The sequence below is a fragment of the Medicago sativa genome, chromosome 1 (genome assembly GCF_051527215.1).
Source record: "Medicago sativa cultivar Bolivia chromosome 1, Bolivia_mono, whole genome shotgun sequence".
Lineage (NCBI taxonomy): Eukaryota > Viridiplantae > Streptophyta > Magnoliopsida > Fabales > Fabaceae > Medicago > Medicago sativa.
This window is the reverse complement of record NC_140749.1, coordinates 59,446,541-59,473,288: the sequence shown is the minus strand read 5'-3', so window position 1 is coordinate 59,473,288 and position 26,748 is coordinate 59,446,541. Positions and strand designations below refer to the sequence as shown.

The 26,748-nt window shown below is 35.3% G+C and overlaps 3 protein-coding genes and 1 pseudogene across 5 annotated transcripts; 3 read left to right on the top strand and 1 right to left on the bottom strand.

Annotated features, from left to right (window-relative positions):
• Positions 1-7,927: 7,927 nt before the first annotated feature.
• Positions 7,928-9,205, top strand: LOC146955901 (thaumatin-like protein 1b). Its single transcript, XM_085724720.1, has 2 exons — positions 7,928-8,086; positions 8,366-9,205. Exons 1-2 carry the CDS (start codon positions 8,035-8,037, stop codon positions 9,097-9,099), a joined length of 786 nt encoding a protein of 261 aa, XP_085580846.1. The 5' UTR covers positions 7,928-8,034; the 3' UTR covers positions 9,100-9,205.
• A 788-nt stretch (positions 9,206-9,993) lies between these two features.
• LOC146955900 (protein fluG-like) lies at positions 9,994-18,141 on the bottom strand. 3 transcript variants are annotated; one of them, XM_085724704.1, is made up of 18 exons: positions 17,962-18,141; positions 15,843-16,170; positions 15,674-15,740; positions 15,448-15,564; positions 15,265-15,370; positions 14,929-15,085; positions 14,738-14,833; positions 14,483-14,531; positions 14,063-14,325; positions 13,785-13,957; positions 13,502-13,622; positions 13,220-13,272; positions 13,004-13,133; positions 12,243-12,388; positions 11,522-11,710; positions 11,065-11,297; positions 10,748-10,884; positions 9,994-10,218 (listed from the first exon to the last, which is right to left on the bottom strand). In XM_085724704.1, the coding sequence occupies exons 1-18, from the start codon at positions 18,021-18,023 to the stop codon at positions 10,156-10,158; spliced, it is 2,490 nt and encodes an 829-aa protein (XP_085580830.1). In that variant the 5' UTR covers positions 18,024-18,141; the 3' UTR covers positions 9,994-10,155. The 3 variants fall into 3 exon arrangements, with proteins under 3 accessions (XP_085580830.1, XP_085580835.1, XP_085580823.1); XM_085724709.1 differs by having other exon boundaries at positions 15,448-15,575; positions 15,660-15,740; positions 15,843-16,094; XM_085724697.1 differs by having other exon boundaries at positions 15,843-16,094.
• A 757-nt stretch (positions 18,142-18,898) lies between these two features.
• On the top strand, positions 18,899-19,997 carry LOC146955899 (uncharacterized; annotated as a pseudogene).
• A 619-nt stretch (positions 19,998-20,616) lies between these two features.
• Positions 20,617-20,931, top strand: LOC146955898 (uncharacterized). The gene has a single exon (XM_085748981.1). The coding sequence runs from the start codon at positions 20,617-20,619 to the stop codon at positions 20,929-20,931; it is 315 nt and encodes a 104-aa protein (XP_085605107.1).
• Positions 20,932-26,748: the final 5,817 nt, after the last annotated feature.

Genomic DNA, 26,748 nt, shown 5'->3' with positions numbered 1-26,748 from the left:
GTTCTTAATACTTTTTCAAAAGAGATCTACGCATCGTAATCTTGAAAATTGATTCGTAGATTAAAAGTAGGATTGACATCCCGAAATTATTATTCATTCATGGTTGTTCAAATTACTTATTTCATAATTAAGTTAATGAAATTCAAGTTTGAAACCTAACCATTTCTACTCTCTTCTTTGAACAACGCTGCAACATATCATAGATTAGTGTGACGTATAAGTTGTTCTGAGAAGCTTTGTATGAATTTTTAACCGTTAATTCAATAAATCATAAGTTGGCACCACATAGTTGTTTGTTTCCTAAGTTAATTCCAACAAAGACGGATGGGAGATTCAAGGATTCCCTAATCATCATTAATAATCTGAATCACAAACTTAATCTCGCATTGGGCATGACAATTAAACCATGCAACTTTTCATTATTCTTTTAAATTTCACCCTTTAAAATAAGTTTTACCAATTGCTAAGTTAAACGGATTCGATGGTGTATTGGTAAGTATTGATTATTATTTTTTATTATTTTTAGATTTTATTTTCAGTTTCGGTGGTGCACTTATAGTATATTTTTATTTTTTAAGAAATTGTTTACAATTTTATGATATATTTTTTATATTAGTGTGATATAATTTGGTTAGTTTTTTTTGTTTTGTTTATAGAATTTGATTAGAATTTTCTGAATTTGAAAGGTCGCACTGACACCAACACTTAATAAACTGAAAGTGATTGAATGTAATGATATGTGTCGATTTACGCTGACAATTGTCGGACACTAGTACTTGTGCATTTGAGCTGAAGTAAGGAGACGTGTGTCGTAGAATATGGTTCAACTGCTATTCTGTCATGTTTTTCCTCTCTTCATATGTGATCTTTGGATACCTCCAATGGTGGGATACGTACGGTGGGGAATAATTCAGTAAAATAAATACGAATTATTCAATTACGTAAAATTGGTGGTGGATCACTCGGTAAAATATCTCCAGTATAAAAATGGTACCATATGCATGTAGAGTCGTGTCTAGAGCATTACATGCTCTGAAGCTCAAATATTTCAAAATGGATGACGTATTGTATCCCCTGCGTATCCTGCACCGATATCTGCCTGATACTTCCCGATACGTATCAGGAGAGTATCCAAAGATTAAATTTTATTTTTTCAAAAATAATTATCCAATACTTCCCGATACGTATTAGGAGAGTGTCTGAAGATTAAATTTTAATTTTATTTTTTGGATATAGTGCTTCTTTTTTGGATCGATATAGTATAGCACTAACAATGTTCCTTTTGGATATAGTATAACACTGATGGTGCTCTTTTAGGGATATATTGTGTATGTAATTGACTAATCATCACTCTCTTAATCGTCAATATTATTTATATTTATGTTGATGTGTTATGAGCCTATGACTGGTTTCTTGTGTTTGTTAATATATTTGCATATTAAAAAAATGGTTATAATTATATTGTACATTTAATTATATAATTTTTTTATTAACGTATCCCAGCCGTATCGTATCTTAATTTTTGAAATTTTTCCGTATCGGTGTAGTATCGTATCCGTATTGTATCTTGTATCCAAACTTCATAGATTACATGCATATGAATTATGTGAAATGTCTCATACTTGATTATGTGACTTTAGTAAATTATGCGAATATTTGTGAAGATGTGTACATAATTATGTTTGTTTTGGTGATACTTGTACATTTGTGGTAATGGTGAGAATGATGTAAGAACATCTTGGTGATTTAATTTGATGATGACTATTTTGGTGATGGTGATAATGTGTAAATCATATGTATTTAACTTGGTGATTCCTTTGATGATGATGACTTTTTTGTCTATACTCTTGAGATAATGACTGCATTTATTTAAAATATTTAGACGAGAATATATGTGAACATTGTATGTTCTGATGAATACGTGTAATTGAATATAACAGAATTTGATTTGTGATGGAAAATTGTCATGTTTTTTCACTGTGACAGTTTCTGTTATATATACAAAGGCATGACCAAATACAAGGTCAAACTTTCCAAACATAAATGCCTATGATTATGCCTATACAATGACAGCATATCTTTACATTAAGTTACAATATGTCAACATATCTTTACATTAATTCACAGTATATCAGACAAGACATTAGCCTAAGACCCCTCCTCAAGTTGGAGCATGCAGATTGTGGATGCCCAACTTGTTTAAAAAATAGTCAAACTGTTGTTTGCCCAAGGCTTTTGTGAAAATGTCAGCTAGCTGGATTTTTGTAGACACATGATGAGTTGAAATGTTGCCTTTGAGGAGTTCGTCACGTAAGAAATGACAGTCAACTTCAATGTGTTTTGTGCGCTCATGGAAAACAGGATTGGCAGCTATATGCAATGCCGACTGGCTGTCACAATAAATTTGCATGGGTTGAGTGTGAGAGACACCAAGTGAGTGAAGAAGTGCTTTCATCCATTTGAGCTCACATGTGGTAGTGGCCATGGATCGATATTCTGCCTCAGCAGAGGAGCGAGACACAACATGTTGCTTCTTAGTTTTCCAAGATATAGGGGAGTTGCCAAGAAAAACAATCCATCCAGTAAGAGAGCGCCTAGTCAAAGGACACCCGGCCCAATCCGAATCACACCAAGCATAAAGTTGAAGATCACAAGAAGATTGGAGAAAAATACCTTGACCAGGATTTCCTTTGAGATAACGAACGACACGAATAGCAGCGTTCCAGTGTTCTTCTAAAGGCTTCTGCATGAATTGAGCCAACATATGGACAGAATAAGAAAGTTCGGGTCTAGTGACAGTTAAATAGACCAGACGGCCGACTAGTCTGCGATAGCGATCTGGATTAACAAGAGAAGTTCCATCAGCCAAGGGGAGATGATGATTCTGGTCTAGTGGAAAGCCAACTGGCTTAGATCCTAACAATCCAACTTCGGTAATAATGTCAAGAGTATATTTCCGTTGACACAAGAAGATACCATCAGAATTGCGAGCCACCTCAATGCCTAGAAAGTATTTTAAAGAACCAAGATCTTTCATGTGAAAACATGTGCTCAAGTAGGTTTTGAATGACTCAATGGACTTTTGATTATTTCCAGAGATGATGAGGTCATCCACATAGACTAGCACATACAATTCAAAAGAATCTCGACGTAGAGTGAAAAGTGAGTAATCAGAGTGGGACTGTGTAAAACCATACTGTAAAAGAGCACTTTTGAGTTTGGCAAACCAACATCTAGGTGCTTGTTTTAAGCCGTATAGAGACTTGCGCAGATGACATGCTTGATTTGGTACTGAAGAACTGAAACCGGGAGGTAATTTCATATACACTTCTTCATCAAGGTCGCCGTGTAAAAAAGCGTTGTGAACATCCATTTGATGAAGTTCCCAATGCTTGGCAGCAGCAACTGCAAGAAATGTACGCACAGTCACCATTTTCACAACTGGAGCAAAAGTTTCATGATAATCAACCCCCTCGACTTGATTGTTCCCCAAAATAACGAGTCTTGCCTTGTAACGTTCAATGGTTCCATCTGAATGATATTTAATTCGATACACCCATTTGCTCCCAATAGCCTTTTTATTTGGAGGAAGTGTTTCCACTGTCCAGGTTCCATTATTTTCAAGGGCCTCAATTTCAAGTTGCATAGCATTTCGCCATCTGACATCTTTGACAGCTTCAGCAAAAGTCTGAGGTTCTGCTGATGCAGTAATTGCAGCCAAAAATTGCCTGTGTCATGTGGAAAAATTAGCAGAACTCACATAATGTGATATGGGGTAGGGCGTACCTGGAGGATGCGTTGAAGCAGTAGAACAATGAGAGGGGCATATCTTAGAGATGGTGTTGGTCACGTAATCCCGCAACTTGACAGATGGAATTTTATTGCGATGACCGCGTCCCAAATCATCAATATTGTGATTGAGATGTGGTTCTTCTATTGCTTCAGTTGCTGGCAGATTATTATGTAATATATCAGGTTGCAATATATCGGTGTGAGGTTCATCATGAGATTCAGCCGAAGGGTGACCTTCCAACTCATTATGATTATCAGTCGCCATGTGGTTTTGAGCAGGTTCGTGTATATTAGGCACATCTTGAAAAGAATCATCTTCAACAACATTATGAAAAAGAGATGAAGTTTGTGCATCAGAGACTTGATTAGAGGGTAGCCTTGATGGTGTAATGGGTGCAGCAAAAGGAAATTCATGTTCACAGAAAACAACATCTCTAGAATTGAAGAAAGTGCCCAGCTCTAAGTCATACATGCGCCATCCTTTGGTACCGTATGGGTAGCCAACAAAGACACACTTGCGACTTCGAGATGCAAATTTGTCACCCTTATGTTGTTGGTTGTGAGCATAAGCCAAACAACCGATAACACGAAGATGCTCAAGAGAGGGAGGCTGCCCATACAAGAGTTCATATGGAGTTTTGGCATCCAAAATCTTTGAAGGAGTTCGATTGATCAGGTAACATGCAGCGAGAGCGCACTCTCCCCAAAACTGAATTGGAAAGTGGGCTTGAAACCGCAAAGCACGGGCAACGTTAAGGATGTGGCGATGCTTCCGCTCCACTCTTCCATTCTGTTGTGGTGTCCCAACACATGATGATTCATGAATTATACCATGATCACGAAAGTATGCTTTCATGCAAGTAAATTTGGTTCCATTGTCACTCCGAATTATCCGTACTTGTGTGTTAAATTGCCTCTCAACCATTGCTAAAAATTGACGAAGATGTTTAGAGACTTCAGTTTTATCGACGAGAAGATAAATCCACACTGCTCTCGAATAATCATCAACAATGGTCAAAAAATATTTAGCGCCACAAAAAGTAGTGTTGCGATAAGGCCCTCATAAATCACAATGAATTAAATGAAACGCAACAGTTGCTTTATTTTCACTAATGGGAAAATTGTCTCGTGATTGTTTTGCTCTAAGGCATATGTCACAAGTCTGAGTACATAGATTATTGCTTCTGCTAGACCTAACATTTGGAAGCATTTGCAGAGCTTTCAAAGATGCATGTCCTAGTCTTTGATGCAACATACTAAAAGAAACTTCTTTATTAGTCTTCACTGCAGCTGTCGTGACCATTCCTCTAAGATAGTATAGCCCCTCTCTTTGTTCACCCACTCCAATCGGCATCCTCGAAGTGGGGTCCTGTAAGAGACAAAGTTTGTCAGTAAAATGGACCATGTAATTAGTATTTTCAAGCAATTGAGACACTGAAATCAGATTGCACTGTAAACTTGGCACATATAGAACATTTGTTAGATGCAGCCTTTTATTGAGCACCACATTCCCTTCTTTGGTGGCCACTGTTTCTTCACCATTTGGAAGACCAACAGGGCACTCCAATATCTTTTGTACATTGGTGAGACACTCTAGTTGACCTGTCATATGATGTGAGGCGCCTGTATCGATAATCCATGGTAAAAAGGAACACTTACCATTGAGCTTCTCAGTCGCACCTAGCTTCACGTTGTTCAAAAGATTGACCAGTGTTTGCAATTGATCATTGGTAAAGTTGATATGCCTATACAATGACAGGTACTGATAGTTTCTGCAGATCCCTTTGCTTGTGCCACGTGAGCCTTAGCAGTGTTTCCACGCATTTTGTTATTTCCCACTTCTGGCTTTCCACGTTGGGATCCCTTCGTCGGTCCGCGTTGTCGATCTCCCCACCAATCAGGGTATCCTATAACCTTAAAACAGGTCTCTGAATCATGCCCTGCTCGATTACAGTGACTGCACAGTCCTCCTTTTTCTTTACGTTTGTGTTGCACTGCAAATGCCATCACTTCACTACGTTCTTCTGCCGCACGAGTCACCGTGCGCAATCTTTCTTCTTGGACCAGTGTCGCGTAAGCTTTGTTCAATGTAGGAAGAGGATCCTGAGCAAGAAGATTGGATCGGACTGTTCCATAGAGAGAATCATCCAATCCCATGAGAAATTGATGGAGTTTCTCCTCCTCACGTTTCTTCGTCAATGTGGAACTGAGATTACAAGTACAAAGGCCACACTTGCACGTGGGGATCTTGTCGTAATTTGTTAACTCTTCCCACAACTTCTTTAGTTTTCCATAGTATGTCACCATGGTCAAACCTTTCTGCTTGCATTCAACAAGTTCAGCTTTGAGTTGTTGAACACGAGGTCCATTCACAATGGAGAACCGCTCCTCGATGTCGTTCCACAGATCCTTTGCCACCTCCATGTGCGACATGGTTGATCGCAATGAAGGTTCAATGGTGTTCATGATCCAAGAAACTAACAAAGAGTTGTTTGTCCACCAATCCTCGAGATCTGAAGATCCCTCATCAGGCATGTTGATTGTGCCGTCAACAAAACCGAATTTCTTTCTTGCTCGAAGGGCCGTTCTAAGTGAACGAGACCATTCATCATAGTTATCTCCCTTTAGCTGCACCTGAGTTATCAAGCTTCCGGGGTTGTCATTGGAAGTGATATCGTACAGGGAGATGGTTTTCCTGATGACAGATCCAGCACCATGATTGACTGAGGACCCTTCCTTTTTTTCCTTCTTAGGAGGTGTAGAAGGAGGCGTCTTGTCAGACATGTTTCAAACTTTGTATGTTGTTTCTGTTATATATTTCCAGCTCTTGATACCATAACAGAATTTGATTTGTGATGGAAAATTGTCATGTTTTTTCACTGTGACAGTTTCTGATATATATACAAAGACATGACCAAATACAAGGTCAAACTTTCCAAACATAAATGCCTATGATTATGCCTATACAATGACAGCATATCTTTACATTAAGTTACAATATGTCAACAGTATATCAGACAAGACATTAGCCTAAGAGAATATGTAAAAAGGCGATGATATGTTATTTGATGAGAAAAGATGTGATGGTGTATTTATGTGGAATATGTGCTTTATGTGAATATAAGTGGAGATGAGTATATGGTTATATTTGAATTATATGCATTATGAGGAATATGTGTTTTATGTGAATATGTGAATTGATGTGACGTTGTGAACTCGATCATTCTCAGCCCTATACTCATTTTGATCCATGTTTTTAATCAAGGTTTGTCCCTCCTGGTCAGTTTTAACTCTCATACTACCTCCGGCCGTGGCATCTAACAACATCTTAATATTTGCTTTCAGCCCTTCAGTAAAAATATGTTTGTGTTACCTCATCTCTACCATGTGTTGGGCACCTTTTCATCATTAATTTAAACCTCTCTCATGCATCGTAGAGAGATTCAAGTTCATCCTTTAAAAATTAGTAATTGGATGCTTGTTTTCCCAAACTTTGACGTATGAAAAAAATCTTTGAAGAAAATTCTGCTCTAACTCATCCCATGTCTGAATGGTCCCACTAGGTAATGCTAACAACTAGACCTTAGCTCGCCAGGTTAAAGTGAAAGCGAAAATAGCTATGATAAATCTCTTTCGACTCACAACCCTCTTTTAAGGTTAAAAATGGTCCAAAAATTATATGAGGGACCGAAATTATTAAAATAAAAGTTAAATAGGGAGAACAAATTCGGTTTTCAAAATGAGGGACCAAAACTTAAATTTCTTAAAATATGAACACCAAAAATGTATTTAAACATTTTTTGCAACATATCAGTTAAACCGTTCAAACTAGTATTTTATCTTGTGTTAACCATAGTGTTGTCAAGAAAAGAGGACTCTAAATATCCTCAAAAAGCAAGTAAAGTATGAACAAGAAATTTCTATCAAACAATTTTTTTTTAAGGACCCTCAAACAATTTTCATCAATAGTAAAATGCACTCAAATTATCAATTATGATTTGAGACTTTTTCAACACCATGCTGACTATTTTTGTTTTGGAAACACATGAAGTCAACATATAAACTTCCTAGAATTGTTCCATACGTTCCAAAGAAATAATGATCTTACGTACTTCATTGACTGAATCAAAATATTGCTCGTTGAAGACTCAACCCTTAAAGCTAATAAATTGGCAAGAAGCATAAAGCAATTTTCATCAGCTACAAAACTGCAGTCCAAAAAGATAAACCAATAACAAGAATATGGAGATTACTCGTGTTGCTCTCTGCCTTAGCTTTGCATTCCTCTTCTATGGTATATTTCATTTCCACTACATTTTCAATAAGCTTATATATATGAATTCATTTAGCTCAGTTTTACTTCCTTTTCATATGGTTAAAAACAATATTTTGCTTATAACATTGGTGAGGTAGGACACAAACAACAGTTGTTTTGGAGAAACACCACCCAATCAGGTGTTTTTGTGATTTCTGATAAGATATATCTAGCAAGCACAACATTTGCCATTTTGTGTTAAATCAAAATAACCTTAGTGTTTGAATACGTGCGTGAATATTTCAATTTTGTATGCAGTGGTTGGAGGAGCCAAGGTGACATTCACGAATAGATGTGGATATACTGTATGGCCAGGAACTGTAATCACAGATCCAGAGCCTCAACTATCAACAACAGGTTTTGAGTTGGGACAAGGAGCAACGTACTCAGTGAACCTTCCTTCTTCATGGTCTGGTCGATTTTGGGCAAGAACCGGATGCTCAATCAACAACGAAAAGTTTAGTTGTGCCACAGCCGATTGTGGGTCTGGTCAAGTTGCATGCAATGGTGCTCGTCCAATTCCACCAGCAACTTTGGTTGAAATTACCATGGCATCAAATGGAGGACGAGATTTCTACGATGTGAGCAACGTTGATGGGTTCAACCTGCCAATGTCTGTAACTCCGCAAGGTGGGAATGGCGATTGCAAAGCCGCTAGTTGTCCAGCAAATATCAACACTGTGTGTCCCGCAGAACTTCAAGTAAAAGGTTCTGATGGGAGTGTCGTTGCTTGTAAGAGTGCTTGCGTGGCTTTTGATACCGATCAATATTGTTGTCATGGAACTTACAATACCGAGGCGACATGTCCACCTACAAATTACTCCGAGATATTTGAGAACCAATGTCCTGATGCCTATAGCTATGCTTTTGATAATACGAGCAGCACTTTCTCTTGCTCTGGTGGTCCTGACTATGCAATCATCTTTTGTCCATCGCAACATCTTGTATACCCGTCGATAACAATTGATGGTTCACACTTTTTTAAATGTTAGTAATGTTGCTAGCGTATTAGTTTTTTAATTTTACTTGTTTAATATTACCTCACTCGTGATTAAAATATAATACCTTGTCCTTAATTATAAGGTGTTATGGTGATTTTACACACGGTTTAAGAAATATAATTAATTTTATATAGGAAAGAAAAACTATGATTTATTTTATCAAATTATATTCTTTAAAGCATGGTAGCAACGAAAACTTCTTGGAATATAAACAAGTGCTTCATCACGAACAAAAAGATAAAACCACTGCAACGTAGCACCAATTCTAATGCCATCAATTCCAAAATTTAGTATATTAATATTAGCATAAACAAGCAAGGAAATAGAACCACCTTCCAACCAAAAAGTTTCAGTTTTTTTTTTTGCCAAACATCAAAGGACCTTCCAACATCTCAATGCCCCTACTTTTCAGTTTTAGCACACAAATTGCGGATAACTTCAGAATTCCCTATTGACATTTCAACAAAACAGTACAACGAAATATAGAAAATTACAAGTTAGCAGTTAAGAAAATGCAATCCATTTCTTAGATCGTAAGCAGCAATAGTAAGATAGAATCCAAGTACAATTACTGGATGTAGAAAAGTAGAGAATAAACAGATTTCTAAGAGGGAGAGAGAGTACAAATAATGCAAATTCTTCACAGTTCATTGCCAATCATTGCTTCCTTTTATAGAGGTTCAAATAATATTTTTTAGTTTAGCTTTATTTATGAATATTGGATCATGTGACACATATTCCTTTTCTCTAACCAATTTGTTGACTCTATTTTGATGACTTTGCATTTTCTCTGTTAGTACTAAGAACTTTTTATTGATAATCGATGACAATAAGTTGTCCGTAAAGAGAGAATGTCGTCAGTAATAAGATATAACTCCAGCCAAATGAGATACAATTATTCTTAATTTAATTAGAACTATTAAACTCAGAAGTGTAAATGCAAGCTATGAAAATGTTTAATGTGAAGAATTCTCCATAATCTAAATCATGCGCTGACCAGTCATTACTCGTTACACACGGAAAAAAAGAAAAAAAAAGACAGCTAGCCTAATAACGGTGTATGAGTTGCTTGTATGCATCCTTGTTCTCCGAGTAATGATCAATTTCAGCCTGGCATCACAAGTCACATTAAGAATCAAAATCAGTAGCTTGGTTGAGAATCACATATTTACTAGATACGCTCTAGATGTTTTCTACTTTTTTTCTGAATTACTTATTTACTAGATATTTTTCAAGAATAAGTAAGCTGAAGCTTTGTACTAAAAGCTATTTATAAATATTATTAAGAAACATAAAGGCTCTATTTGGATAAACAACATAATTAAGCATTTATCATATTCATGTCACTGCATATGTATCAGCTATTTTGTTAGGTAGGAAACACATATTTTATGCAGCCAACCAAGAAATCAGATTCCCTACAGGCAGTAGAAACACTCGATCTTAATCGTTGGATGAGCATCAGATGACTCGTGTTCTGACTTAACTATGTAGTCTTAAATACAACTTAAAATGAGTTGTCTGATCTTTCATCCTACGACCAAGATTCGCTACAGCATGAAAGTACCCAAAAAGCTACCAAGTGTTGAAAATCTTTTTAGGAATTGTAAATTTGAAAGCATCTAAGTCAAACACATACCTTCCGAATTGCTTTTATGGCAGTGAGCAACTTATCACCAATAAATTCCTCAAGGAAGTCTGCCTTGTGCAGAGCTTCCAAAGATTTGGAAAGTGATTTTGGCAATCTCTGAAGGTTTTCTGGATTTGGATCTGTATCTGTTTCATATAGATGACATAAGAAGTTTATTATCCAACGAAGAATTTTTTGCAATTGCTGAAAATTATATAAACCGAAACAATAGTATATAACCATCATGCACAACAGAAAAAGGAGCATCAAACAAGTACTATTCGTGATGCATGCTGTTATACACGGTATAATTTGTATTCTCTTACCAATTGGTTCAGGAAGAGAAAGATGCCGACGAAGCCCATCAATGCCAGCAGAAACTATAGCAGCTAAGCCCAAGTATGGATTTGCAGAACCATCAAATGATTTAACCTCAAAGTTACTCGTTAGACCACCGGGAGTTCCGGGCGGCGATGTAGCGCGCAAAGGAGCCTCCTTATTTTCATTTCCCCAGAACAAGTATGCACCACTCCATGTGTTGGGCTGTAACCGATCGTAACTGCAATGAAATTGACTAATGATGTAAGAAAACATAGAAGGGCCACATTTCTAAGGTAGTCCGCTTTAGGCTTTGTGTAAGCCCTCATCGTTACATAACTCAAGATTAAGATATATATATAAAGTATATATAACATCACAGATATGTTTACTATATTGCTTTTTAGACATAAAAATATAAAATCCAAGATCTTAGGAGAATGAGTCATTATAGATAACAGACACCTTGAAGGAAGTGGTGCAACAAATGGCAAAATGGAAGGAAGATGATAAAGAACTCCAGCCATAAATTCTTTCCCCAAAGTCGATATTCCATACTTTGATGATCCATCAGATGCCATAAATACATTTTTACCATTCTGCCACAAACTTAGATGAACATGGCTTCCAGAACCCAAATCATCTAATGCGTACCTTCAATATCACAAGAAAACACTGTTATACACTTTAAAATGTTTATTTTTTCCTATATAAGCTAGACTCCATACAGCTAAATCTGATTTGTATTTTGTGCCTCAAGTAAGAAACAACATCAGCATTTTTTTCCATAGATGGATATGTTTTTATACTTTGTGATATGTTCATAATGCGTTTTCAACTGATTTTTATAAACCCTCCAAAAAATTATACAAAACCTATATAGAGTTTACCTACGTAAACACTAATTGTGTTAAAGCACCATATCCATAAGCACTTATACACTAAGAATTTAGTTACGTTGTTTATCCAAACACCCTCGAGTCTTTAAATACTATTAAAATAACAGCTCCAAATCATTAGGGTATTTCAGTCTACTTGCACAACCATGTTTTTTCACTTAGTTTGGGAATAAAAAAGAATGCATTTACCACGTCATAGACACTTATTCAAGATCTTATATTCAAAATCTAAACCACGCGGATATATAATATGTCATACTTACAAGGAACATATTATTCCCACTTACTTTGGAATAAAAGTAGCCAGCAAGCCATGTTTTCTAGCAATTGCCCTAACAGTTTCACGTGTATAAACTAAGTTGTCTGCGGATTTAGTACAAATGGTATGTCCCAAAACCAGCTCAAATTGACCTTTTCCAGCTTCTGCGTGTACCTGCAATATTTTATCACAAACAAAAAAAAAAATACATGTTCCAGAGACAATGGGATACGTGTGTTAGAAATCAGACGGTTCCACAGCTCCAAATCATATTAACAAGAGAGATAGACTATTGATACTCATGAGATTGCACAATGAACAACATATTGAATTGATTGAAAAAGATAAGTATGTCATAAAAACCAGTAACTACCTAAGGGTTATGTAACTAACTCTTAAGAGAGTTGTAATTAACTCACTAATTTATATATCTGTTAATATGTGACTTGTGGAAAGGAAGCTTCTGAATACCTTGTAAAAGGCCAGAAAAGTTCTATTTAAGCATGCTCCTTTTAGGGACTTAGTTTATGCATAAAAACCTAAAATGATTCATGTTTGTGGCGGCATTCAATGCTTACTTTAAGTTCTACGAATATTATGTTTCTGAAGTGTCCCGGTAATGATCATAAATTCTGGTTCAAAGATTGTAATTAGTTTGCCATGAAAGTAAATTTGCTTACTTTTTGTGAAAACAGTTTTGTTTGGAGAAATTAAATCCAATGAAAATCAAACAAAACCATAATCATATCTTTCATATATAATTGATCAAGTTAAAAAACTCATTTTTACCTGTTCTACAGGAATGCCAATGGAATGTAAAGCAGAAGCAACTTCACGAAGTATTGGGGAAGCAGCATCAAATGCTGATGAGGAACAGTAAGGACTCGAGTCAAATGCTATCCATTCTTCATTCCCTTCCCTGAATGGTTTTTTTCTTCATGTTTATAACTAATTTGCATAGAAAATGACACTAATCAAATCACAAAATAATATTGTATGCCATACCTTGTTATGCTCTTCAAGAGAAAAAACTCATTCTCAAAACCTGCATTCATTACCTATAAGCGGACTATAAGTTACGAGACTATTGTCATTTGAATATGATAAATTTGACACCGTACACAAATACACCCAACGTCACTGTTTAGCGAAAAAAATAAAAATAAAAAATAAAACACAAAACCAAGTCATTATACAGTATTAGACAACTTTTTTGTTTTCAAAATATCATTTCTTATGAATTAAACAACATAGGGCATAAAAAATGAGACTAGCTATGCAACATACCAAGTCAAATTCATCTTTGAGAATTTTGGAAACTCTTCTTAAGGCCTCTCTTGGGCAATACTCCCATGCTTGGCCGGGTTTAACATTCAGATCACCTAAAACCATTTCATCTTCCTTGCTCCTATAATGGATGGATCAAAATTGCATCAGGTGAATAAAATAGTGATACTCACATTTAACAAAAAAAAAAGAAAAAAAAACAGAACTAAAATTATTTGAAGTTAGAACTTAAGGAAAAAGATAAACAAGCTCAGAACATCCTCGTAAGAAAGAACTTTTGTACCAAGGAATCCTCCTTTTAGTAGACAAATCAGGCGTTAATCTTGTTTCTCCAACAGCACCTAAACCAGACCCAGCTGCAGGTCCATCCAAAAAAGATGTCATTCCCATAGTCGCAAAAGCTAAACCAACGCCGTTCTTCGAAACAACATCATTGAAACGCTTTCTAGGAACAGCCTGAAACAAAATTTGACAGCACCTCATAACATATATAAATATAAAAAAAATCTCTAAATGAATGAATGACTAATGAAGTGACAGAAACAGGATAGAGGAACTCACACGACATCTGTGCTGTCCCGAATTATCAACCCATATTATACGAACAAATGAAACATCAGTCTCTAAATCATCATCAATCACATTTAGTTGTAAATTATTATCTGAACTAATAACACTGTTAGCAAAATTAATCTTATAGAAATGAATTGAATTTCTTGCAAGGATGTCTTTTGCAGCTTCCACAGCCTCGGGAACAGTGAGATCACCATCAAGGCATGAATCACGCAGAACGGAGAAAACAACTTCGCGAGACTTCTTTGCACCTGCGAAAGCGGAACCAATTATGGTTAACAAGTGAATATTCACACTTACATGACAACAAAGATGGAAATTTTTAAAGACATGTGGAAATCAACAAAAACTGATTGTGGCACTCAAGTATAATCTTCACTTTCAGTGTCATGGTAGATGTTAACCAACCTAAGTAGAAGGTTTCTGGAAATATACATCCATCGGTACTAAACATCACCTGCAATGCAATGTGACACTCAACAGTATCAATTTGTATGGAAATTGGAGAACTCAGATCTTATACATGACTAAACTTACATTAAAATTTCAATCTCAGTAATAATTATACATATAATTTTCTACAAGGCTTCAATATTTGGATTAAATTAAAAATATGTATATATATTCTTTTGGTTATTATGCAAGTTACACTTATAATGTCACCTTATTTATTGGAGCCAGCTCTAAAAGCTCTTTCAATGATGAAATCATTCCATGTACACTCAGCTTTGGAATTGCCAAACCAAAATCAAGGTAAACCTGAATGAGAAGATTGTGTTATCACCTACCAGTGAACATGTAATCCATATTCAAATCTACTAATGCAACAAGTCACGGAGTTATGAAATGTTTGCCTGAGGGTACACAGATGCTAGATATGATGCTTCCCTTGAGAATGGATAGGATGCATGTAAAAGAACAATCCGCGATTTTGAGTATCTCTTGTCCTCGAAAACTGAACGGAGATGAAGAGGATTTGCGAGTCGCATATCCAAATCTTTATCCCCAAACCTAATTACCGAAAGGGAAATTTAGTATTTAGGTAAAAGTAGAGTTACAAGTAAAAGGAAAATCATGGTATCTATCTCAGACATCAAACACACACTACTAACACTGGTAATAATTTTAGAAAATAGAAATGGTCGTATGTAACAACATGTGTATCAGACAATTTAAAACCATTTCATTACCCTGTGTGTATCTGCATTGGCAAGTCATAGGATTGAGCAACATCCAGAGTTTGCAAGAAGATGTAGTCGATAAGATTCTTGTTTGCAATACGGACAGGCTTCCGAGCTGAAATTGTAGAACAATGAGTATGAAAAGTACCTTCAAACAGAACATTTTAAAACCAATATGCATATTCTACTCACCAAGTAACACCTGTCCGAGACCTTCCTCGGCATCTTGTCTAGTGACATTCGTATTGATTTCTAGGCCACTGCGGTATGCAGCTATACTTTTCAATCCATAGATCTCACCAGCAACTGTTAACCTGATGCTAAGGAACATGGCTATGTGGTTGAATATTTTTGTAAAGATAAGAGCTTTTGTTGTGTGTGTAAAGAGAGAGATATAGTAATACATGTGAAGGATATGATTTCAACTTAGAGACGAATGCTTTAGTGAATGAATCCAAAGTCCAGCAAGATGCATCAGGCAAATCCTTCAGGGGGTTCACATATTATGAATACAATTGCAAGTAGAAGGATGGGATAAAGCATAGTCAGAAAATAAAAAATGAATGTCTAAAAAGAGCATATCTCACTTGATCGAGGATTTTTTCAGCCACTCTTTCAATTCTTAAGATTCTACCAACAAGAGGTACAAAACTTTTATGCCATTCTATATCATACATTTTGTCCAATTCAAACCCATCATCGATGAGTATAGCAGATATTCTTGCAGCTTTGAAACATGTTGAACATGACAATTCCAATCCAGAGACTTTTCGGTGTTCTTCAACACCTTGCAAAGATAACTCACATCCATATAGCTCAGCCAAATCCCTTAGATTTCTCTGAACATTGCATATATAATACACTATCATAATAAGATTCCATATTTTAAAGTTCCACCAAAAAAATAAGGTTGAACTGTAAACTAAAACACACATAAGTATGGTTATCAAGATCTTACAATACAGATACAAAACTGAACTGAATCAATATGAATTTCTAGTGTGTATCTGGTATGAACATGAATCTTATCTTGAAACTTGATTCATTACGATGAACCCTGATTTACTATGATGAACCTTGACTCATTCTATTGAACCACTGCCTAAACATAGTATAGTCAGCCATGTTTGTTTTCAACTTTGTCTAGCAAGCCTCTTTCTTATGTCAATTAATTTATGACATCCAAAGTAGTTTATGAACGACTACCAGAATTTTGCTCCAACTGCTATACTATTGGGCATTCTGTGGCCCACTGTAATAAATTGCATCCAAAGTCTATGGACGACAAGCCCAAAGCGGAAAAACACAAAAAGAAGGGGGGTTCTTCTAAGCAGCCCATCACCATTCATGATGATTAGCCTCCCCGTGATCCTCCCAAGATACAGAGATGCTATCAGCAAATGTACTTAAGGATGTTACTACAGAGCATAACACAAACAAACAATCAGAGGAAGTGCCTATGCAGTTACCAAATTCTGCTCCTGCTATTGATGATGATGCGCAGGACAGCAGGAAAGTTATGGAAGATGATTCTCATACCAGTAATGATACTGAGGTCCCTGAAGCTAATGATGATTTTGAACATCACCAAGAGGATCATGCTTCTCCTGATAGCACAAATTCGGAAACGGTATCATCAACACAAGTTCCTCAAGTGCATTCCTCGGGCCCTATTTTGAAGAAGGTTGTAACGGATGATATTGAGAAAATTAAAAAGGCTTGGGAAGAAGGTGACGGCTCAACTTCTAATGATAAAGAGGATGGGTTTACTCCTATGGTAACAAAGAAAGGTAAGAAAACATAGGTAAAATTAGCTCGTGCGGCAGGTACACATACCACCCGTTCTAGGGGTCCAATTCCATCAAAGTTCCCATTGAAGTTCGTTTTCTGGAATCTTCGGTGATAACAAGTTGCTGCCTTGGGTCTTGACTGTCATGATTTTTCGTGGTGGGATACCATCCCACAGGTTCTTGATGGGAGCTTTTATAGGGATTATTGTAATCTCTCGAATTTATGTTTTGGTTGATTTTTTTTTCCTATCCTTTTTATTTTTGGGGTAACGGCCTAGTCCCTCCTTTTTTCATAATATATATGAGTGTTTGGCATAGGATTAGAGGTTTTGAGGAATGTCAACCTAATTGGGATGTCTCACAACCTCGCTCATGTTTTTAAGCTCTTGATTCAGCAAAAAAAAAAAAATAACTATTCAGAAAATATTTTTGACTATACATGATTTGAATCTCAAATTGATAACCAAGCACATGAGCAATATTTTGGAATTCCCAGTCCTAGAGCCAAAACATCAACAGAGTGTGATGCTACCATAAACTGAGTGAACAGTAAAGTTTCAAAGATGACACTGACACTGCCAAAATCAGAATTATTATTTGAAGCAAAATAACAGTAAAGTTTCCAAGCGTTGACTTGTAGTCTTTATACCATATGAGTAATATATCAGATATCAGAAATGTTTTTAGTACAGATACTATAATTTGACACCAGAAATGTTTTTCTAGATACTAGAATTTCACAACAACAACATATTCTGACCACATTCTATTTTAGTTTATGATTTTATACATATTAATATCCGACCAAACAAAATTGTGTCCAAATATCAGTGTCCTTAACATGCATGTGTCCATATATTTATGTTCAAATAGCATAAAACAATAAAAATGAAGCAAATAGTGCAAGAGAAAGAACCTTGAAGGATAGAGAGTGTTGTGAAGAAGCAATAGCATCACCTTGAGCTTCAGAAAAGGCATGGATAAAAGGCAAGTTGGATTGAAGAGAGACTATGTTGTGGGCATGACCATCCACAAGTTCAACTTTTTCCACCGCTTTTCTTAACTCACTCAAATCCATTCTATCACACCTTTGACTGAAGTGCTTAGAGACAAAATCCTTTTTTTTCTATCTTTGTGCTTGGTTGTTGGCAGAATATTTTAACAGTTTTTCTTTTAAGGAAATTTTCTATACATATATATATATATATATATATATATATCTATATATATATATATATATACACACATATATATATATATATATACACACACATACATATATATATATATATATATATATATATATATTAGATTTTATATTTTCAAGTAATTATAATTGTCAATATAACTTAAATATAAGACTATGTGCAATGGTTGTGTTGAATCTGACATTCAACAAGTAAAAGCAGTCCAATGGTGTGTTGAAGCAGTGTTGAATGGTGTGCTGGACGAGAGAGATGATGAACCGGTTCAACACAATTTAATCTGCCATCTGATGCCACATGGTGGCGTTCCATTGGACCGAACTGGCGCGTGCAGCACACGCGCAGACAGAGGCGTGTGAGCTGCAGAACGATGAGAGAGGAATTGCTTTTTTGGATGAGGTTGCAGACGTGTCGCGTTCTGATTGGTCACGCAGATTCTTATCATTTTAATTATTTAAATCAAGTATTTCGTTGAAAAATAATTTAAAAAAAAAATACCAAAATTCATGATTTTTTTTCCTCTACAAATAGAGACTTGGTTCATTTGATTTGGACACAGAAAAAAAAACCAAGTTTTTCACTATCTTCATCTTATTACTATCTTTCTATTAGCAAACTAAGTGAAGTTTTAATCTTCTTTTTAGTGAAATGGATCCCAATAACAAGCCTTTCAACAGCCAAAATTATTCTAATTTCCCATTTAACTACGAAAATCCCAACAATTATCCAAATCCAAATCAATTTTTCAACCAACGTCCTCAAAACATACCTCAAAACGTACCTAATTTTGGTTTTACACCAAATTTCAACCAGTCATCATCTGTTCCAAACTTTCATCCATATTATGGATCTATGATGAGATATCCATCTCAAACACCCCCGTTTAATGGTTATATGCCAATGGAGAATGAAAATTTTCTCAGTGGTGGTGCATCTCAATATCCTGAATTTTCAACACAAATAACTCCTGGTGGCATGGCAGTTGCTAATGAAGACACTCCAGAAGATTCAACTCCTAAGAGCAGGAAAAGTAAGGAACCAGCATGGAACACTCAACAAAATTTGGTGCTAATTAGTGCATGGATTAAATATGGAACAAGCAGTGTTGCCGGAAGAAACCAGAGAGGAGTATTGGGGTAATATTGCTGAGTATTGTAATGAGTATTGCTCGTTCGATTCTCCCCGCGATCTAGTTGCATGCCGAAACCGTTTTAATTATATGAGCAAAGTAATAAATAAATGGATTGGTGCTTATGAAAGCGCTAAGCGTCAGCAAGGAAGCGGTTGGTCGGAAAATGATGTCTTGGCAAGAGCGCAAGAATTATTTGCATGTGGGAAGAATGTTCAATTTACTTTAATGAAAGAATGGCACGCTCTCCGTGATCAACCACGTTATAGTAGTCAAATGGGAGGAAACGTTAGCTCAGGAAGTAGTGGATCTAAGAGATCTCACGAGGACTCTGTAGGATCCAGTGCTCGTCCAATGGGTAGGGAGGCAGCTAAAAAAAAAGGAAAAAAGAAAAGCAAGGACACTGATGTCGTGGAGGAGGTGGAAAAGGAGTGGGTTCAATTCAAAGAACTCAAGGTGCAAGAGATTGAACGAATGAAAGAGTACACCGCAGTGCAACAGGAGAAAAACAAATTGAAGAAAATGAAAATGTACATAAAGTTAAGTTCCGAAGAGCATCTCGATGACCGGAAAAAAGATCTGTTGGAAAACTTGGTGCGTGAGCTGTTTGGAAATTAATTTCACTGTAATATTTGTTTGTATTTGGTCAAAATTGTCAGTGATTACTTTAATAATTGTCAGTGTTGTCTAGTCCCCAATGTTTACTTTAATAATTGTCAGTGTTGTCTAGTCCTCAGTGATAGTCCCTAGTGTTGTCTAGTCCCCCGTGACTTATTTCACCAACTATTTGCTTTAATAATTATGCCCACTGTGTGCCACTTATTTCACCTACTATTTGTGAAATGATACTATCACAATGCCCACTTGCTTTAATAAAATGATACTATCCGTGACTTTAATAATTGTTCCAAACTGTGTGCCACTTATTTCACCTACTATTCGTGAAATGATACTATCACAATGCCCACTTGCTTTAATAATTATCCCCACTGTTTGCTTTAATACAATACAATAACTTATTTCGAATCCGTCAATGTCCACCACACAATGTACTTATATATAGGGACTCATATCTACTTCTAATATCACAAATCTCATTCATATCTACTTCTATTATCACAAATTTCAATCATATCTACTTCCAATATCACAAATCTCATTCATATCTACTTCCAATATCACAAATCTCATTCATATCTACTTCTATTATCACAAATTTCATTCATATCTACTTCCAATGGATCCTTTTGATATGGAAGCCTACTTCAAAAGACGTGATGTTGAAGACACTTATTTGGTCAACCAATTTATCCAGCGTCGAAAACAAGCAGAGGAAGGTAGTGGATCTCGTAGTAGAAAATATTTAAATAGAGATCATGCAGCGGCAAACCAAAAACTCATTGATGACTACTTTGCCAATGAGCCTACATATGACGATGCAATGTTTCGTCGTCGGTACCGAATGCAAAAACATGTTTTCCTTCGAATCGTTGGAGACCTTTCAAGTACTGATAACTACTTCACCCAGCGAGTTGATGCCTCCAACAAATAAGGTATACCACCCTTAGCAAAATGTACCACAACAATGCGAATGTTAGCATATGGTGTGGCAGCAGATGCGGTCGATGAATACATCAAAATAGGAGGTAGTATAGCATTGGAGTGCTTACATAGATTCTGTAAAGGAATCATACGATTATATGAGCAAGTGTACCTGAGAGCACCAACCCAAGATGACCTTCAAAGAATACTACATGTTAGTGAAATGTGGGGGTTCCCAGGGATGATCGGGAGTATTGACTGCATGCATTGGGAGTGGAAAAATTGTCCTAAAGCATGGGAAGGTCAATTTACCAGGGAGATAAGGGAACCACCACAGTTATTCTTGAAGCAGTTGCATCTCATGATCTATGGATCTGGCATGCCTTTTTTGGATGTCCAGGAACGTTGAACGATATAAACGTTCTAGACCGGTCACCGGTGTTTGATGATGTGGAACAGGGAAAGACTCCAAGGGTGAATTACTTTGTGAATCAACGTCCCTATAATATGACATACTATCTAGCTAATGGTATCTACCCTTCTTATCCAACTTTCGTCAAATCAATTAGACTTCCTCAAAGTGAACCCGATAAGTTATTTGCAAAACATCAGGAGGGATGTCGGAAGGACATCGAACGTGCTTTTGGAGTGCTTCAAACTCGATTTAAAATCATCCGTGAACCAGCTCGCTTGTGGGACATAGCCGATTTGGGTATCATCATGAGGTCATGCATCATATTACATAATATGATTGTTGAGGATGAACGAGATACATATGCTCAACGTTGGACCGATTTTGAGCAATCTGAGAGAAGTGGATCTAGTACACCGCAACCATACTCAACCGAGGTGTTACCCACTTTTGCAAATCATGTGCGTGCTAGATCCGAGTTGCGTGATCCAAATGTTCATCACGAATTGCAAGCAGATCTAGTGAAACACATATGGACAAAGTTTGGAATGTTTCATGATTGAAGATGATTTGTATCGTACTAAATAAATTACTTGTGTGTTGTGTGCTTTTTTTTTTTCTTGCATTTTAAGCTATTTGTGTGTTGCGTGCTTAGTTTGTTGTATTGCATTTTAAGTTAAGAAAATAAAAATAAATTATTTAAATAAATTTTGTTTTTACAAACAAAAAAAAATTGTTAAGTGTTTCTTTATTTTAATTTAATTATAATTGATAATTGTAATTTTATGTAATTATAAAAACAAAAATATAAAATTAAATAAGAATAAGAAATAAAAGGTGGTGGGGTAGAGTGTTGAATGAAAAAAACCATTGGAGAGGTAAAAGTTGAATGAGTGTTGAATTAAGAGAGAGAAAATGATGTGGAGTGTTGGGAATTGAAAAAGTGGGTGTTTAAGGGTGTTGAATGTGGTTAACCATTGCAAATGGTCTAAGATGAAACACTTATTTCAACCACTTCACTCTTTCATATCTTGTGTTTGGGTTACGGATATCAATATGAATATTCAGATTCTACGATCTAAAATGAGTTTTACCATGTTTTAGGATCTAAAATGAGTTTTACCATGTTTTAGGATCAAAAATGAGTTGTTAACCAATTTGGATTTTATATTCCGAATACCCAAAAAATAAGACACATTCCTTGTTTTATAATGATTATAAAATTCAAACACCTTTAAACACACTTATTCAAGAGAAATGATATTTTGACAACCATTTTTTGACAACTTTTGGACAACTTTGTCTCTCATACTCACATGATGTTGTTATCCTCTCTCTTCGTTTTTCTCTCTCCATTGTTTTCTCCTTATTCAAGGGTAGGGATGGCAATTGGACCTAGACCTTGTGGGTACCCGCAAAAAATACCCACAATGGGTAGGACAAAACCCCTCGTTCATGGGTTTGGGCCCGGGTCCGGGTAATACCCACAAATTTTAATGGGTATGGGCACGTGTAAGGGTACTATACTGCCCAGTCCCGCAACCCCGCATATACATATTTATATAATATCACAAATAATTTATTTATTTTTTGTGTATAATTAATTAATTTATTTAGCTATTTAAATTAAACCTAAACATAAACCAATAAACTACTTAATACAATAACAACTACATCCTGCCGATGTACAATTTTTTAGAGATATTTAGGATGTTTTTTATTTGACCAAATACTACGATTCGTACTATTTTATGAGTTAATTTTAAAAAATTTGGATCATAGTTTTATTTCAACTATGATGTTTTTATTGTCTTTTCATATTTGAAGTGCGGGTAATTGGTGCGGGTATGGACACTTAGGTACCCATAAGGTATGGGGAAGGACACTAAAGTTGTTGCCTACGAGGGTACGGGCACGGGTACGGGTATTTTTTACAAATGCGGGTATGGAGAAAGGCACTGTAGTACCCTACCCATAGGGTACCCATTGCCATCCCTACTCAAGGGACAAAAAGTTCGGATTATATAATCTGAATTGTATCTTCATAAATTATGAGTATGTTTATTATGTGGATAGCTAGTTTAAGGAACATATTAATCTTCCTAACTCCTATAAATTATTTTTATGAGCCTGTTAATTGTTCCCGGTCGAAAATCCAGTTTTCGGGCTACTTAATCATATTGGTCTGAAACTTTCCCAGAAAATCATAAGAAATCAAGACTCATCTAGAAGTAACTTCTTACGGGACTCCGGCTCTCAAAATCTAAAATTTCATCGTTTAAACCCATTTTTCATTTTTGCATTTTTCATATGATTAGATTGGTGGTATTTTTATATTTTTTTTAATTTTATTTGACATGTTTTATCAGTTTTACTTTGTTTTTTGTTGTTGTTTTCAAAAGTGAAATTCGCAACTGTTGAAATGAGAGAAATTCTGATTGCTGCTCATATATAATCTGAAACCTCATGGACATTTTTGCAAAATAGATAGGGTGGGAAAAGTAATCCAAACTTCCTACGCATTTTAAGGCCCATATATGGCCCATCTTTTGGGCATGGTCCTTGGATGAATGGGGGGGTGCTCGTGGTCAAGATTTAGGCGTCTGTTTGATTTATGTGTTAACAATAGCTTTACAGTTGCCAAGATGAGGAGGCAAGGGTGGTGGGTAGATTGACATGGGTGGCGGTGGAGAAGGTATTTGTTGCTTGAGAGGAAAAGCAGTTGAGTTGAATAAGTGTGTTTTCTTTTAGATGATATTTTTTGTAGGGTAATAGCATAGATAAATGGATTTGGTTTCATAACTCTTTTAAGGGCTATACGATTAAAGATTATCATCAAATCTTCATCCAAACTTAGAAACCTCATGATAACGCTCATTCCATATTAATCTAGAACAAAACTATGAATGTGAAAGTGTCATTATTCACTTAGAGAATGTTTTAAAAAAGGATTCCGACAATAATTTTTTGTCATGGTGTATTCTCTGGAGTTTTGTTATTATGTTCTGGAGGTTGTGGGATGAAAGAATCGATTAATCATCTTTTTCTTGGATGTGATTTCTACAGCGGTATTTGGAATTTTCTTCTCAGCTATTTCGGAATTTCAATGGTACGTACCCATATAAAATTTGGGTCCATGCTTTACAATTTGGGTCCATGCTTTACAATTTGGTGCCTTGGATTTGTTCAGGAAGGATATCGAGTTTTTTCTTCGGGTAATATGGCTGGCGTGTGTTTGGAGTAGTTGGAAAGAGCGCAACACACGTATTTTTAACGATAAGGAATTACCGGTCATCCGATTACTAGATCACATTAAGTTTCATTCGTGGTTGTGGTTGAAGGTGCACATAAAAAAAAAAATCTTCGACTTTAATTCATAGTGATCTAGTTTATTGGTTTGTATGAGTAATATTACTCTGTAATTTTCTTTTTGTTTTTCGGTTGCTCACTTTAGCTTGTTTGTAGTAATGTGTACTGAATTTATTCCCTTCTAAGCACACTTTGGGCTTCAAATCAGTGTTTTTAAATCTATTTTGTCTTTGACCTCGTAAAAAAAAAATTAACAATAATTTGCGTAAAATAAAGAGTTGTATTTCGACTTTTATATTCTAAGGAGTATCATTTCATAAGATAAAACTTCGGTCCATTGTTTATAAGAATCTTTTTTGTTAACCCTCTGATTCTCATCATGAATTGTTTCAAGAATCGTTAAGAATCAATTGAGTCTTGTAAAGTAAATAAAGTCTGACAAAGAATTGTTCCACTCAAACATTGAAATCAAGATTTAACTAATGAATCTATTTTTGACGGGAGGATATATTGCATTGCTTTACAAATTAATTACATACATGCATGAAAAAACTGGCGGCGATAATTAAATTGCCCTTAACACCTGAATGGATGGATTACGGTGTCGGTGCACAAAATTATTTATTCTCTTTCTTTGAATTCCACATCATTGAGGTGTATGAATTGATGATATAGTGGAGAAAAGTTTGTACATGTGCGTGTACGTGGTACCAAAGGCAGTGAGGCCCCAAATGCTCTGAATTTATTAAGTACATATACTAAATTTGTGGTGGGAAAAGAGTCTTCTTCAATCTATGTTCTGAGTCCATGGTAAACTATAGAAATTAATTTGTATTGAGACGTGCCGTGAGGGTTGGATATGTTTGATGTACCCTAGTACCAGTCAGATTTGTCCTCTTAGGACTCAAGTCCTTTAATTACTCCTTAATTTGCATATTTGAATATAAAAGTAAGAGGTTACTATTCTCTTGCGTGTAACTCATGTAATAATAACCTTCAATTTGAATCCGTCAAAAAAGAAAAATAGGAACCTTTAATTTAGAACATTTTCAAAAAGTTAGGCATAGAAGGAGAATTTGTGTTTGGATGGTTTCATAGTTGGTTTTTACTGACCTTAATCTTTGAAATACGGAAGAAATGGAAGGTAACATAACATGTAGTAGTAGATTTCACATATGTGTTGTGTGTTTGTATGTACTTTTTTTTTTTTAAGAAACAAACAAAATAAATTAAAAAGTCATTCGAGCGCAATTAAGGAGTGTCTAGAATGATAAAATACTAAAATACAAGTAGAACCAAAGCAAAGGTAAACAAATTAACCAAAAATGCCGATAGAATATATCATCAAAGACTTGACTCAATAAATATCTCCTATTGGAATATTGTATTATTCAATTATAGGATTGGATATGATTTTGGTCCCTACAAAAGTGGTTCCTTTTAAGTTTAATCCTCGCTTAATTTTAATATTTTTTTAGTCCCTATAAAAAATTCTGCACTCAATAGTAATCCTTACACAATCTAAATTTGTTTAATTTATACTTAAACTCTTAATTTTTTCAATAATTTTTTGTAGACGTGTTAAGAACATTATTTTTGTTACTTTTATCCTGAATTTTTTTCGTTTAAAAAAAATTAATAGTTAATTTATTTCAAGTTAAAAAATTCTGGATTTTTGTAAATGAACCTTTCATATTATTCTAAACTAGTCTAAAAAAATCGTTAAATTTCTTTTAGAGTTTAAAGATAAATAAACAAACTTTGTTTTAGCAGGGACTAAAATTATAAGTTTTTTTTTTTGTAAGGATTAAAAAAGCTATTAAAATTAAGTAAGGAGTAAACTTAAAAGTTCTCAATTTTATAGGGACAAAAACATATTTAACCCTTAATTATATTTCAATGTCATTACGTGGATAAATACTTTTATAATAATTATATTAGTTATTTATTAATTTGAAGTCTTAATCGGTTAATGATCAATTTAAGTAATAAGACTTATTAGATTTCTATTTAGATAATTAATTAATAGAAATTTTTAACGGGTGCCCCTGGAAATTTGTTTTATAAGGACCAAGAAAATAAGCTCTAAGAAATGCATTTATCAAC